Source organism: Cryptotermes secundus, unplaced genomic scaffold (genome assembly GCF_002891405.2).
Source record: "Cryptotermes secundus unplaced genomic scaffold, Csec_1.0 scaffold1483, whole genome shotgun sequence".
NCBI classification, from domain to species: Eukaryota; Metazoa; Arthropoda; class Insecta; order Blattodea; family Kalotermitidae; genus Cryptotermes; species Cryptotermes secundus.
The window spans coordinates 155,602-171,759 of NW_019731299.1; the positions used below are offsets into that span (position 1 = coordinate 155,602).

Consider the following 16,158-nt stretch of genomic DNA (forward strand, 5'->3'; position numbering starts at 1 on the left):
TTGCGTTATCACATCTGTGTGACGACAGGTTTTGAAAAGTTCGCGAATTAAGAATCATTACCATGGTACAGTCGGTGTGCGGTATGCTCGTAGCAAATAAGATCAGAAAGTGTGTGCCGATGGTATATTAATACAATTATTATGTTTTTGGACATCATCCATCGCCCTTTTTTATTTAAATTTATTTTGAATTGTACTGTTCGTAACAGTTATAAAATAGCACAACTACCTCTGTGGTACTAGTGGTTTATCTTCCGACGTTTATTTACTTTGTCATCTTTGATTCGCTTTTCGTTCTGTAAATTGTGTGATCATCTGCATTTACCTATTCACCCTGCCTATCAGCTGTTTTATGGAATGTAAATGTTGTCATGTTCGGGCAGTATGAATAGGAAAGTGAATATTTTTGACGATGTTCTTCAGCGAAAGCGTAAAATTTTGTGACGTGTGCAGTAAATGAATAAGCATAGATGAAGTGAGACATGATAAGTAAGAAATCCAAGAATCAGTTGTTAAAAATTTGTACATTTTAATTAGGGTGCTGCTTAGGTCTTTTACTGGTCGGTCCTTAACCTGTGTTCATCCGTGGCAAGATCTTTACGCGTTTAAAATTAATACAATGGCACACACTCGTAGAATTCCAGTTTATGGACGTCGCCCACCCTGTGCTACGTTATGTAGAATTGAGGAATTACATATGCGATTACGTGCCCTTCGCTTGGAACGCTCTCGTAAACCTGACAAACCTGAGGACTTTGTATGTTATGAAGATTCTGACGACGAAGAAGAGAGTGCTAGCGCTGAAAAACAGATTCTCAATACATCATATAATTTTGTTGACTTCGTACGGGGACGAGAAATGGGTGGCAGAGAACCCAAATGGGTTGGCCCTGAATACGGCTCGCGGCATATTTTAACACATGAAATGTTTAAAGAATACTCAGTGTCCCTTAGTAATATGAACAAAGTGTTCTGTTCCCAGTGGTTAAGTGACAGACAAGTTGTATTTGGAACAAAATGTAATAAGGTAAGGTTAAAAATTCGCACAAAATTGTGGGCATCATAGACAAATTTCACGAATAAAGTAAACCGATAGTTAAAACTAAGAACATTCATGTACACTTGTTGTCTTTAAAGCATAAGCCACTAGTGACCAGTCAGGCCTCAACGTTTTTGGTGATTTGTTTATAACTACACACATATTTTCTAAGAAAGAAGAAGAATTAAACACAAGCCTTTGATCTGCCAACGAATTAGATTTTGTCTGTGGTTTGTAGTAGAATTATACTTTAAATTGTTTTTATCTTTTATGAAACAATGCTAAGGATGCAGAACATAGCATAATGCAAATATAATACTTTAATATGGGTATAAATGTAAATATAAATCTATAGTTACTATGGGTATTTAAAAAACCATCTTATAAGTATATTAGTAATATAGAACAAAATAATGCCAAAGAAATATTTTCTTAATAACGCTACAATGCTTAATCCTTTTTAAAGAAAGTAAATTCTGCCGAGTAGAAGGCATGAGATAGTGATCCTCATCTAATGCCGGCTTAAATACTCTATTATTTAATATTGAATAACTGGATTCCACTTTAGAGAAAAGTTTCAAGTTTAAATATACCAATTAACAGTATTATCACAGTGAACTAATTATTGGAAACTTCATTAATTATACTTTGTCTGTAATGATTAAATAACTATCTGCCACATGTTTGGAATATCTTCTCGGCCAGGATCCTTTGAATTTTTTAAAACATGGCCATGTTAGGACATTTGAAAATCAGAATCTTAAAAATTGTTTGTGAAGAAAGAAGTTGGTGTCATGTCTTCATTTTAATTCATGTATCAGAATTTTTGTGCATTTCTTGACATGCTCACAAGGCAGAATATCATTGGTGTAATCTAAGTCATAAGATAAAACATCATACAACTTACGAATTAAAAAAAACTTGTTCCTTTGTTCCTTATAATGCATTACATGTTTTGAATATAGACTATAGATGTCAGGTGTACAGACTGTAAGTAAAAAGTAAAGTTGTCCCTGCGCTTAACTAATGAAGGTGTAGGGGGGAGGGGATGTATAGACCCATGTTTTCTTGATGTCAGCACATGTTGTAAGTGAATGGTCAGCTTCATGCCCCAGCTGCTTTACCCCCGGGAGACCCCCAGGCACCCATTGAGCAGGAGGTTGGGTGGACCCCAGAGCCAGTCTGGACAAGATCAAAATGTGAAAATTCTTGACCCTACAGGGACTCAAACCCTGATCCCTCGGTCTTCCAGCCTGTAGCCAGTCGCTATACTGACTGTGGTATTGTGGCCCCCATGTTATGTATATCTTATCCTTACTGTTTTAGGTAAAGGTGGCACAGACTGTAAGTGCAAGTTCATTAATTTTAAGAGGTAACAAATGTGAATAATATTGAAATAGGTCAGAGGGTACTTAATTTTACCAAGACAAGAGTAAGAAATCATTATGTATGTAAATTGTAGCTATTCTCCATTGTATAGAGTTCTTTGTTCATTTCAGATTCTTGAATATAATGTGGCACTTCACACCCTTATGTTACAATTTCATTTTCCATGCACAGCCCTGGTTAATCTAGGTTAAATGATAACTTTAAGTTGTACATTAGTTTATTTATCCTATGACTTAAAAGTAAACAAACAGGATGTAATAACATAAAATTGTATATATTTTTTATTTTATATTGAACTAATGTACCATGGAGATTTCCAACTTTCTGTCAGTTCCAGATGACTCTTAACATCTATAATTTCCAAATATGTGGTACTTGTGTCAATATGGAAGTATGCTGTGTATGATGCAGTTTGTTGCATGCAAAATGGGTCTATGTATGCTCGTATGATTAATGTCTGGAATTGTTCACAGCTAATGGTATATGATGTAGTCACACAAAGATTAGATCAGATTCCATCGTTACAAGGCAGAAGAGATTCCATTACAATGCCACAAGATCAGCAATGTGGGATCCATTCAGTGCAGATTAATCCCTCAAAGACATTATTAGCAACAGGGGCAAGGAATTCTAGTGAGATCGCAGTGTACCGGCTGCCAACCCTGGACCCAGTGTGTGTAGGAGAAGTAAGCATATTTCTGGGTTGAGCTTAATAAGGGAATTTCTTTCCCCTTTCATGATGTTGGTATCAGTGCTGCAGAGTCTCATTTCATAAATCTTATTTTTGCATCTCACATTCATGATTGGGGATTATGTGATTACAGGCAATTTGATTGCAAAGGTGAATAATAGTTGTTGTACTAAACATTAGATGCTATAAATGTGTGATATAAAATTCTTTTACTTATTTATTTAATTATTATAGGTTCCTTGATTATGCTGAAGGTCTGATTATTTCATTCTTCCTGCTTCAAATTCCACCCATTTCTTTCTAAATTCTTGGTAATGTTGTTTTATATCTTCCGTTTTGCATGTTCCAGTTTTCCAATTGATTGTATTTTGTGTTCATTTTGTAAGCCTGAACAAATGAATTTTACTTTCACAGTACATCTTATTACATCTGTCCTTTTGTTTCTTCAGTTTGTATACACAAAGTTGCATTCTGTGATGTTCTTGTCAGATTCATCCTGTGCAACAAATTTTCTTCTCTTATGTGTAATTGTATCAGGTGGGGCATAGTAATGGATCATAAACATAGGGAATCTTTTAAAGTAATAACACTAATAATGACAGTCAGTTGCACTGTTCATTTTATTGTACAAAAGTGTTTTGGTTTGTTATTTGATCCATTGCGAAACTTATTCACCCTGCTTGATGCTATCCACTCTGAAATTGTTTTTAACCTATTGTAACAACCACAAAATTGTCAGTGATGCAGCTCTACATGTAAAAACTGGTAAAGGTAAAGTTGTCCTTGTGCTTAATTAGTGAAGCATTATACCATGAAGACATAAGGGGAGTGGACCTACACCTCCACCATTCTTGACCTTGGCACTAGATGGAGGTGAATGGTCAGCTTCATACCCTGGCTTCTTTACTCCCAGGGTAAGAGCCCCTGATTGAATTGGATAGGAGGCTTGGTGGGCCCCAGAGCCAGTCTGGCTGTTGTAGAGAAGAGAAAAAGTTTGCCACTCCTGGGATTTGAATGCTGGACTTCCAGTCTGTCACTATATTGATTGAGCTATTGTGACTTCTGTATGTAATAACAAGAAGACCGTATTTTCTATAGGCTGACAGGTTCAGAACTGCCTAGAGATATCTTCACTAATGTGAAAAGAACCATTTATTGTACAGTATGTAGTTATAAGTGAAGGTTTTATGATTAACATGCAATGTTATGTATGAAAATGGAGTTTTCCAGCATAGATTTTTAAAATCTCCCTCTGAGATGAAATGCTCATTATTGGCTGAAATATTTCATGTCTGGTTCACTGTAGTTCTTAAGTGTTTGAAGGCCTGTACTGTAACAAAAATGTCAACACGGTTATCATTTAATGAGAATCTGGAGGTGATATATTGAGTGGTTGAGGAAAACAGCTAAAAATAAGCATTAGAATAGCATCCAGGTGTGAGATGGTAATGCTGGCACAGACATAAATTGGCATTCTATATTTGTTGACATACTGACATTTGATTGTGGAACAGTTTATAGAAAAACTTTTAACTGCTTGTTACTGTGTGACAGTGCCAAAGCAGTAGATGCCGTCCTGATTTCTTGTAATTCATGTAACTATCCTCTTCTCTTGATAGCAGGTTGAAAATTTCTATGGGACAGTTACCATTTTTTTTGTGACAACGATTTGTGTGACTTATGAGAAGCACTCACACACAAATAGAGTGATGGTAAACTCTGCTCTACCTCCACATTTTCTAGACAGTCGGCTCACAGATGGCGTTGAGGTTGTCAGCCTTATTCGCCAACCACCCTTTAACTCGCAGGAAGATTCCTAGTTCTCATTTCTGTTAGAGGCGGAGTTGGCCCCGGAGGGCGTAGTGCAGCTGGAAGGATTAGGTCAATTGAAAAATCCAGCAACCTCATATGGTAATCAAACCCACACCCTTCTGGCTTGTAGCATAGTGCCTCAACCAACTATGCTACCATATGCATAGAGTTGTGGTAGGAAACTTCTGAGTAATGTCCATATAGAGATCTAAATTTGATATGATATGTAGCCTTGCAGACTGTCCCACCCGGTAATATTCATATGGTCTGTCATCCTATTAAACCCTGTGATACTGAAAATAACCAGTGAGTTGCTATTTGGGCATTTACCTGGACCTAAAAACAGTCTCACAGAGATATGTTAGTGCCAAAATAATTACATTTTGAAACTTACAAAATGTTCCATCTGCTTCTGTAAAAGGTAAAGATTTACCTGTACTTAATTAAGCACTATGCCATGAAGTTGTATGGGGGAGTGGATGTATAGAATCACATTTGTTTGCCCTTGGCACTAGTTGGAGGTGAGTGGTCAGCTTCACGCCCCGGCTGCTTTATGCCCACGGAAAGCGGCGTAGGTAAACATTGGATAGGAGGTTGGGTGGACCCCAGAGCCGGTCTGGATGACATGGAGAAGTGAAAATTCTTGACCCCACTGGGACTCAAACTCTGACCCCTTGGTCGTCCAGCCCGTAGCCAGTTGCTATACCGACTACACCATCCCGGCTTCTGTAAAAAGTGAAAATTGATTTTCTTGTTAAGTTGGGCAGAGAATGAAGTTATGTTATGTAATATATTTGCCATATGAAGAATCATGTCTTAAATGATCTTTGGCTTTACAGATTACGACACCAAATAATGATCATGTATTCCTAAGTTGTCAGTTGCTCAATTAGACATGTGATGTTATGTGATATTACCCACTGCTGGATTGCTATTTCAGTTCCCACTTCAACCCCACATCATCCCATATTGTGAAAGCTTATAAGAAAATAACAAAATTTTGAATTTTGTAAAATGTTCATTTTTGTAGAAATGAATAAAGTTCTTTATTGAGCTCTGCAAAATTTTCAGTGTAAAGACATATTTCCTTTATGTCAGTTAAGAATTTGGACACCACACAACGTACAAAATGTATCAGCAGAAAGACCGACATTTCACCACAGTATGATGTGAATACAGGGACATGTGTTCAGTTATAATTGTTCAACTTTCTCTGTTGACATAAAACACAATTGTCAAGAACACAGATTTCATTCACTGTGGGTGTTTTTATGATTAAATTAAACATTTGCTGATGGAGATTAAATCAGTTCTGAATTGCAGTTAGAGTGAGTTTGTGTAATACCCTACAAATATTCTGTCGAAGTTATGAGATGTTTGGGGTGTTATAGGGGGCACATCGTGACTGGGTGTTTGACATGTGCTGGCTGGATGACCAGTTCTTGGTGTCAGGTTCTCGTGACACTCGTATGGCACTGTGGCGAGTCCAGGAGGATGACATAGCTACAAAACAGGAAGTTCCCACGTACAGTCATGTGCGTGCATTGGCTGTCAAGGAGTGCAAATCAGCACAGAAAGTTCGTGCAGTTGCATTTAACAAGAGTTTTCAAGAGATTGCAGCACTTTCACTCAATGGTTATATTCACATCTGGAATGCAGAGACATTTAAACAGGTCTGTTTCTTGGTAGATGAACTTTGCTATTCAAAATTTCTGATTTGTTTCCAAATAGGTGTGAAACTTGTAATGATCTATCATAATTCAAACACCTTTACACATTAAACCCTTACTGTAGTGTCCCTTTGGCATGTATTATTATGAGATATCTCAGTAACTTTTTGACCAATACACTACATCCTTGGCCAGAACACATATAAACATCACTGGACTTGCTGATGATAAGCTAGAGAATGATTATAATGGTAGCAATATAATTTTGCTAAATGTAATCACATTTATACTAAATACTCCTCTCTTACCTCTTTTACAGATAATTTTTTGTGGTCACAGTAGTGATCTGCATGATGCTTCAACTTTGTGTTGGCATTTTATGTGTCCTGATGCAATTAGGGCAGTTTTAAACACATCATTGGCCTCAGCCATATTCCCAACATTCTCAGAAAAAAAAATCTCTATGCATGTAAGGAGATAAAGGAAAAAAATGAACATTGAAATAACCACACAAATCATCATCCAATATTTCCATTCCTAGCAAAATAGGATTTGTAACGTATTTCACAGATATCTGTTCTTTGAAAATGTTTCTATAGCCTGATATGGTCTGTGAGTATATATACAGCTCCATAAATCTTCATTTGTGTAGTTTTTGAGGTCCTCATGTCAATGGTTATGAAGAATTCTGTCTTCTGGGATATAACACTTTGTAGTCTGTTGAAAGTCAACCAGTGTTTCAGAGGAACATGCTGGTTTCTTGCTTGGCTTATTCTTCAACCTGAAGATGAAGGCAACATGTTCCTCTGAATAGGCTTCCATGAATGTGGTGATGAAACTTTGAGTTGCATAAAAGTCGGGGAATTTCTTGACTGCTGAGTTCAACAACTATTAATTTCTCAAGAAGGTTTCTGCTTCATTGACTCAGTTATGAGAGTCCAAATTTCCAACAAATCTACTTATTTGTTGGTGCATACAAGCTTTCTACATCTCACAGAAGCTGTCAAGGAAGTTGCCATCATGCCAGGAAAATGTCTGCCTAGCTGTTCAGGATGCAGGAATGTATGCTGTTGGCTGTCGCTCATACACTCTGCTTCTGGATGCCCGAACACTTCAAGCTGTCAAGAAGATCTCGCCACGATATAGTGGCTGTGGTAAGAAAATATGTTCTTACTGATGCATGTCCAGGTACTCTTTCCATTTAAACCATGCTACTGCAGATTTGTGCTATGTTAAAAGTTGCTTCACACTGCACCTTTTATAAACTGTAAACACTTTGAAAAGGTTATAATATTTGCAGTGCATTTGTAAGCTGTTGTTACACAAAACATAATAGCTCACTGTCATAAATGTAATGTCATTAAGTTAACAGTGTACTAAGTAATAATGCTTTTCATATAAAAATTCTGGAACTTAATTCTTTGTAATGGAACCTAACAGAGTAATGCCTCCAGTATCTTCACTGAGGATGGAAACATACCTAGTTTCTGAGATGCAGTATTCTTCAGAATACCAGATGATGGATGTTGAAAAACTCAGTAATCCTGAATATTATATAGTGTTTATCTGGAAGTAAATTGGCACCCTGTGAAACTTTCTGTATTGCAGAGAAATGGTGATACATTTCCGAAAGATTATGTTGATAAAAGCTTACTAATGAAGTTCATATTGAAAAGGAGAACTATAAAGACAAAGAAATGTGAACTCAGAATAGTGGGAAACAACAGTTTGATCCTATCTGGATGCTGTTACATCCCAAATTTGCACTGCAGTGTGTATCTTTTATGTAGGTTGATAATAAAACAGTGCTATACTAAGAGGTTGAAATCAGAAAACAGTTAAAGTAACTTGTCCAGTTTTTCCATAGTGCACGTGCTTTGAAGAGTTCATGTGCTCACAAGAATTGCAACATTGAATCTTCATCAGTTCTCTTCTCTCACTTTTTGCAAAGAGCTTGTTACTATTGCTAGTCTTCCATCTCAGGTTTAAATTTATTCATCCTGGGAAACAAATGTCTCAGTACTTTCTGAATACTCTGTACTCAGGTTTGTCTTGGCCTGCCACTAGGCTTTCTTTGTTGGGTAGCTTTAATTTACTCTCCTGTAATGTTCAGACCATCAGAGTTGAGAATGTGTTTATTTTTTCTTGTTATAATGGTTATAGAAGGTAAAGTTATTCTGTGAAGACATATGGGGGAATGGAGGTATAGCTCCATCATTCTTGAACTTTGCACTAGATGGAGGTGAGTGGTAGCTTCATGGCCTGGCCACTTTACCCCCAGGGAAATTGCCCCCAGTACCAATTGGATTGGAGGCTGGGTGGGCCTTAGAGCTGCTCTGGAGAAGAGCCCTGCCAGGAACTGAATCCAGGTCACCCAGTGCATAGCCAGTTGCTATACTGACTGAGCTATCCTGGCTCCTCTTGTTATGATGTAAGCTCTAAAATTAATCTTATGATTCATTCCCAGTTCTGCCTCTGCTGCTCCTCATCATTCATCTTGAGTGTTCATGAAAAGGTCTATCTTCTGGGATATAATGCCATGCAATCCAATGAAAGTCAGTCAGTGTTTCAGAAGAACATTTCGCCTCCATCTTCAGGGTCAAAGAATAAGCCAAGAAAGAAACCAGTGTGAAAGCAGGTGGCAAGCTCTGCTTTCACTCTATTTTCTTACTTGCCTTATTTTTTGACCCTGAAGATGGAGGTGACATGTTCCTCTGAAACACCTACTATCAATGGACTAAACAGCATATCCCAGAAGACAGAACTCATAAATATGTGATTTTTAGTGATTGTAACTGAAGTTTAGTTGTTGAATGTTTGTGATTCATAGTTAAGAGTACTTAACTTTTAATGGCTGAAATCGGGTTTACAAAATGCATTTTTCTAGGAATTCGTTCTGCTAGTTTCCAAGGCAATGTGCTGACTATTGGAACTGGGGTTGGAATACTTCTGTTCTATGACCTCCGTGCAGGGAAGTACCTTGAGTCAAGCATAAATTCCAGTCGCACTGTGCATCTGAAGGCATCCAAAGGCTGGGTGGTAAGCATTTACACATTGCAAACTCTCAGAACACCTGACATGAGTATCTCAATATACTGCCTAGTATTCATCATTGTTCAGAGATTTTCATGTTTGAATCTTTACCCACATACCAGCTATCCGGGCAGAGGTTTTAGTGATTTTCCTCAGCCCCTCCAAGCTGGAATAGTATCTTGAAATAGACTGTTTCATTTCTAAACCTTCCCTCAATGATTTATAGTCATCTTAGCAGTTAGTGTTACATAACTTATACAGTTGACTGAGATTCATTAAAGAAGCCTAGAAAGAAAGAAAACATTGATTAGTAATATCACCAAATGTTTATCTAGTGAAGTATGTCGTGATTTGCAAAGACCCACACAGGTCTGAGAGAAAGTTTTCATCCATCACTCCACTAGCATCCAATCATGCCAGTGTGTTACAGCATTAATGTGCAGGAGAATACATCAAAACTCATCATGATGGACATCTACCTGATGAGTTGTATTGTTTATCTCCAGTTTCCAGATGAAGAATACATCGATGGCTTCCAGCATATCAAGTACACACCTGCCATCTATACTCACTGCTATGACTCATCTGGGACACGATTATTTACTGCAGGAGGACCATTGCCTGCAAATCTTTATGGAAACTATGCAGGCCTGTGGCAGTGAGGAGGGAAAATGCTATGGAACCCCACCTTGGCCTTCTTTTGCATGAACCAACCCCAGTGTGCAGCGAGATAGGGCCTTTCCTGTGGGGGGTTATCCTGCTTAAGACTGCAGGAGGAGGTTGAGACTGTCTCCTTTTCCAGTAGAAGTTCCACGTATTGATCAAAGTGTCATCTCATGTATGTAACACAGTGAGCCGAAATCTTCCCCTCAAATGATCCACTAAAGGAAATTTTGATATCTATTGGCAGGTTGTATTTCAGATTCATCTATAAATATGTGTTAAGAATAGTTCAGTCATTTTTCACATCATACAACCATATCAGTTAAATAGATGCAATGGAAATAGCAATATGGCATGTATTTCACAGAGAAATAACATGGAATTATTCCATTTTTTCTTATGTTAGCTTATAAAATTAAATGGTGACTAGAAAAGCTGAGTTGTCAAGGTCAAGAAAGTGTATAGAGTTTATTGGCATAATTTTTGTATTCTTTTTATGAAGGAGGCTTGATTTTGATAATGTAAGTCATAATTTCAAAAACAGATGTAGGTTTATGACAAAGATTGGACATGCTGACCATTATGATGGATGAAATAATTTTTGGAGTATGCAAATCAGGAGCAGAAGTTTGAAAAGTGTATGGAAAGAATTGCCATAGTTGTATTCCTAACCCAGGAACCCTGCTGAATATTGAACACATGAAATTAAATAGAACACTTCTAACATTAACTGAAGAAATATGTTGTAGACAATCAACTAGGAAAGGCAGAAGGCAAGAACAGCTTTTTCAAATTATTTGTTCTCTGTTCTTATTCGGTTTGATTTTCTTCTCATCATTTGAACAGATTACTTTATTTACATCAGTATGATAATTCTATCTTAGGCGACTTGACCACTGTAATTTGTGATTTTCTTGCATCAACAGTATCAATATGGTGGTTGGATGTGTTACAGGGCCCTCACATTTTGTAAAGTATCCATTTTTAAATGTGATTACATTCACAAATGTAAAAGAATTAAATCAAGAGATATGTCTCGTGAACCTGTGTGAAGGTGTGCGCCCCCAGTAATATTAAGTGTAGAGATGTAGGCATCTCACTTCCATGTAACAAAGCTCTCGAATAATGCAGATCTTGTGTAATGACTGTTATGTCTTGTAACATTGATGACCCAAACACTATGCATCTGTATCTTTGCTGTGTGTTCTTCACCATGTTCCATCATTAACACTTAACTTTATCAGCAGAGATGAAACAACATATTTGTGCCCTCTCTGTTCCCATAATAAATTTCAATCACTTTACCAGTTTTATACCATCAGTAATAGCAACATGGTGGCCATTTCTGACACGGGACTGAAACAAGTATCTCTGAATGTAGGACGCAGAAATTTTTTGTGATAATTTTTTTAAAGTATACAACTTTTGTTATGATTATTTTGTGTGTATAACTTTGAAACTTGAAATCTGTATTTTCTTTTCCATTTTAATGTTAAAGATGTTGACTCAGTGCATTTAAGCATTTTAAATTTGTTTTGGTGGTAGATAAGAAGCAAATGTTGTTTCAGACTTTTTTTTTTAAGTTCTAAACAGGGTGACAGTGTGAAACCTTGAGGTTATATGTGACAGCTCTGAATATCAATTTTCACTAGTGGAAATTATGAGCAAATATAGTTGATTTATAGGATTATTAATTTATAATTCCTGCCAACCTCTCTATATATTAAGGTAGCACCTATGGGACAGCATGTATCAAGAACTTTTTATAATTATTTGGATTAAAAATATCTGGAATGTTTAAGATACACGTTTCAACTTTCCACACGAAAAGTGACAAGCCTGACTTGATCTGTCAGTATAGTAGATTGGGTTACTTTATGTTACTGCCATTTACATGATAGGTGTATATATAGTGGGGTGACTAGACGTATAGTATGTTCATGTAGAACATCCCGACAGGTAAATCAGTTCCTCAGATTTTAAATTTTACACTATTGGGTGTTGAGAACTTTTAAATATAATTCTACCTTTTTTTTTTGTATCACTCTTCTGATGTGTCCCCTGATCTATGGGTATGGTAATTATGGTAATTCTAAATCCATATCACCCAGTCACAAAAAGAAGATAGTGTGTTCAGATTCTGAGCAGATTCAGTTATGTGTAGTTATGTTGTTACTTCAGTAAATTATTCAAAATTATATTACAGCAAATCATTCAATATATCAACGTGTTTCTTTACCTTTACCTTACTGAAAATTAGTATATAGTACATTGCATCATTTCTATTTGTATATTTAATGTTCTACTGTAATAGTCACCACTGTTACTTCATATGCAAAAGATATCCCATTTGATTCCAGGCTTTCCTAAGTGAATTTTGATGAGGGTTTTTTTTCTGCAGTCCTTTTGGGTAGATGCCTGAAGAATACATTAAAGTTGCTTTTCTCCACCCTTGTGGTACACCATATAAAACGGTATCTTTTTTTTTTATTTCCAATGGTGCTTCATGTTTCTAGCCATAGTCTTTTCCCCCTAATGTACATAGCTTTATATCGTAGCATTAATGAATATACAGCATCGTAAGTTCTTTATATGCCCTTGCTTGCTTGTAACACTTATACCAATTTATCAGTTTTGAAGATATCTGTAAAGGAGTACCGGAACAGACTTTGAATGTATTTGTTGCATAAAATCAATAGTAGCTAACAGTGTTCTGAGTTGTATTTATTGTGCACAGTAAAACCGAAATGTGTTAAAATACAGTAAAATGGCCCATCTCTGTATTTATATTATTTACTGCCTAAGAAATTTAAGATATAAAACAAATATTAATTTGATTGCATAATTTTATTGTTATGCCTTACCTCTGTATATATTATGATTTACTGCCCAAGAAATTGTAGGTATGCAATAAATATCAAATTGTTGCAACAACACAATTCTTAAATTTTAAAACTTTGAATATTCTTCAAATAACACATTATAATCATGAAATGCTGCCACTGCCTGGGTGCCTCATTTAGGAGCAGTATGATACACAGTCAAATAAAGCGTTTGTTATAACAGACATGATTTGAAGATAAACACTATAATTCAGTGATGGTACAAAACAGTACGTTACTATATCTGTATCATGGGTATCTGCATATATTACGTCATGCTTTTGATTTGTTTCATTCTGGTTCGTCACACTAACAATTACAAATATAAATCACTCCGTCCAATGTGACCTGTAAGTTTTTTACTACATGAAAACTTAACACCATTACATGTTTCGGTCTCTGTGGACCATCTTCAGAGGGCAGACATCACTACAAATAGGAAACCACCATCACATAAGTTGTTTAGACGTAAAGTACGTACACTTATATGCTACAATGCATAGTACACAAAATAGAACATTTCACAAACACAGCAGTTTCCTGGGAATGTAAAGTCTTTAAAAAATTATATAAAATTTCTTGATGCTAATTAAATTTTTTTTTAATTACCATCAAGAAATTTTATATTTTTTTTATATTTATATTTAAAAAAATTGTATTTATATTTATATTTAAAAAAATTTTTAACTAGCATCAAGAAATTTTATATATTTTTTAAAGACTTTACATTCCCAGGAAACTGCTGTGTTTGTGAAATGTTCTATTTTGTGTACTATGTATTGTAGCATATAAGTATACGTACTTTACGTCTAAACAACTTATGTGATGGTGGTTTCCTATTTGTAGTGATGTCTGCCCTCTGAAGATGGTCCACAGAGACCGAAACATGTAAGGTTGTTAAGTTTTCATGTAGTAAAAAACTTACAGGTCACATTGGACGGAGTGATTTATATTTGTTACGTCATGCTGTTAGAAAATAACAAAGGATTGAGAAAGAAAATCAACAAATGGAATCAAAAACCAGAAAAGTCACATAATTAAGACAGAGTGTGGTCATGAGAAACGGCAACTCTGAAAATCTGATAGTAACATTTCATGAATTAGAGAAAGCTGGAAAAGATCAGTACAACCAGGACATTTTACCAGACTGTTACAGGATATCATTTATAATTATGACATGTTACAACTTAGTTATATAAAACATTTTGCTTCATATATGGAATGAAAACTTGGACATGAGCTGATTACAAACACCTGAGATGCACTTCTTATGAAGTACCATATTGGAAAACAAGATTGGAGAATACCTGAAAATAGATTATTAAGACTGGTGAAATTAAGGACATGTTTATGTGGAAACACAGTACACATGGATGACAAAAGGGTTACTTTGAGAGCATACAAATTTAAGATGCTTGATTAACAGCCATTAAGGAGACTAAATGAGGGAAGATATTACAAGGATTTAAGGGAGAATACACAAAATGGGAGGCTTTGTCATAAGATGAATCATCTTGATGGAAACAATGCATGATGATGATGATGGCAGCCTTGGTAGAAATTATTGTGCATCGAAAGTAAAAATGAAAGTCTCTGTTTCAAGTGCCACTACCTTTACCTCCTTTTAAAACCGAAGTGACACAACTTCTGAAGGACGAAGAGATGTGATTCTGAATGCAACCTATTTCTAAGTGTTTACTTTCGTTGCCATACCGTTTTCTTCAAGTCCACCAACCAGAATATAAGAATTATCTACAGCCTCATGGCACAATGTTAGAAATATTAGGATGAAGCTTCTCTGTTATTTTACCCAGAAGATGGAAGCTAACCTTCTTGACAACATTGAGAGATTAGGCCATTACAACTCAAAAAATGAATACGTCTCAGATGTTTTGCCAAGTTCAGTGGTTCATCAGGAGTTAAAAGTGATATTTCCATTTTTTTTTTTTTTATTAACTGCGTATTTACAATTTGCTCTCTTATTTGTGGAGCATTAAGTAAATCTGTGGGTGAGTGGCATGAGTGGAGCATTCATCCTCTGATGAATCCCCTATCAGTCTTGTTGATGGTTAATATTGTTTTCCGTGTCTTCAGAGGTTTCGCAGAGGTCAGTAGGCCATTGCCGTTTTAGTCTCCGTGGCACCTTTGGCGGAGTATTCAGGGCCGCTATGAGTTTGTTGCTATGTCCATCTAGCCGCGCGCTGTATAGTCTCGACAGTCTGCGAATCTCGTCACTGACGAAAGGAGTTTGGAGGTCGTTGTGAAGAGATAGGTTGGACACATACCAGGGTGCATCTGCGACTGCTCGTAGGATTTTTGACTGTATTCTCTGTATGATTTTTGTATGTGACGGTTTAGCACAACCCCACAGTTGGATCCCGTAGGTCCATATTGGTTTAATGATGCATTTGTATAGGAGTAGTTTATTGTTCATGGATAGTTTAGATTTTTGTCCCAGGAGCCAAGACATTTCCTTTAGTTTTAGGTTTATCTGCTGTCGTTTGGTTTTGATATGCTTATGCCATGTCAATTTCTGGTCTAAGTGTAGACCTAGATATTTCACTTCGTTTTTAACTGGTATGGGAATGTTGTTTATCGATACCTGTGGGCATACTATTCGTCTTGTTGTGAAGGTAATGTGGACCGATTTGTTCTGGTTTATGTTGATCTGCCAGTTGTGGAACCAGTGCTGTAGAAGGTTTAGATGTTGTTGGAGATTTTCCGAGGCTATTATTGGATCGTTACTTGTTGCTAGGATTGCGGTGTCGTCTGCAAATGTAGCCACTGTTGTTTTGGTTGTTGTGGGGAGATCTGCAGTATATATTAGGTATAGTAAGGGGCCCAGAACACTGCCCTGTGGTACTCCTGATCGTATCTGGTGGCATTGTGAATAGTCACGGTTGTATCTGACTTGGAAATGTCTTTCCGTTAGATAGGACTTTAGTATGAGGTAGTACGGGCCAGGAAGAGCCTTCTTGA

At 36.5% G+C, this 16,158-nt stretch overlaps 1 protein-coding gene across 1 annotated transcript; it reads left to right on the forward strand.

Moving 5' to 3' along the window:
* Window positions 1-251: 251 nt before the first annotated feature.
* LOC111867020 (DDB1- and CUL4-associated factor 12) lies at window positions 252-13,076 on the forward strand. The gene is made up of 6 exons (XM_023856482.2): window positions 252-1,027; window positions 2,902-3,114; window positions 6,323-6,604; window positions 7,599-7,755; window positions 9,489-9,640; window positions 10,141-13,076. Exons 1-6 carry the CDS (start codon window positions 620-622, stop codon window positions 10,294-10,296), a joined length of 1,368 nt encoding a protein of 455 aa, XP_023712250.1. The 5' UTR covers window positions 252-619; the 3' UTR covers window positions 10,297-13,076.
* The last annotated feature ends 3,082 nt before the right edge of the window (window positions 13,077-16,158 follow it).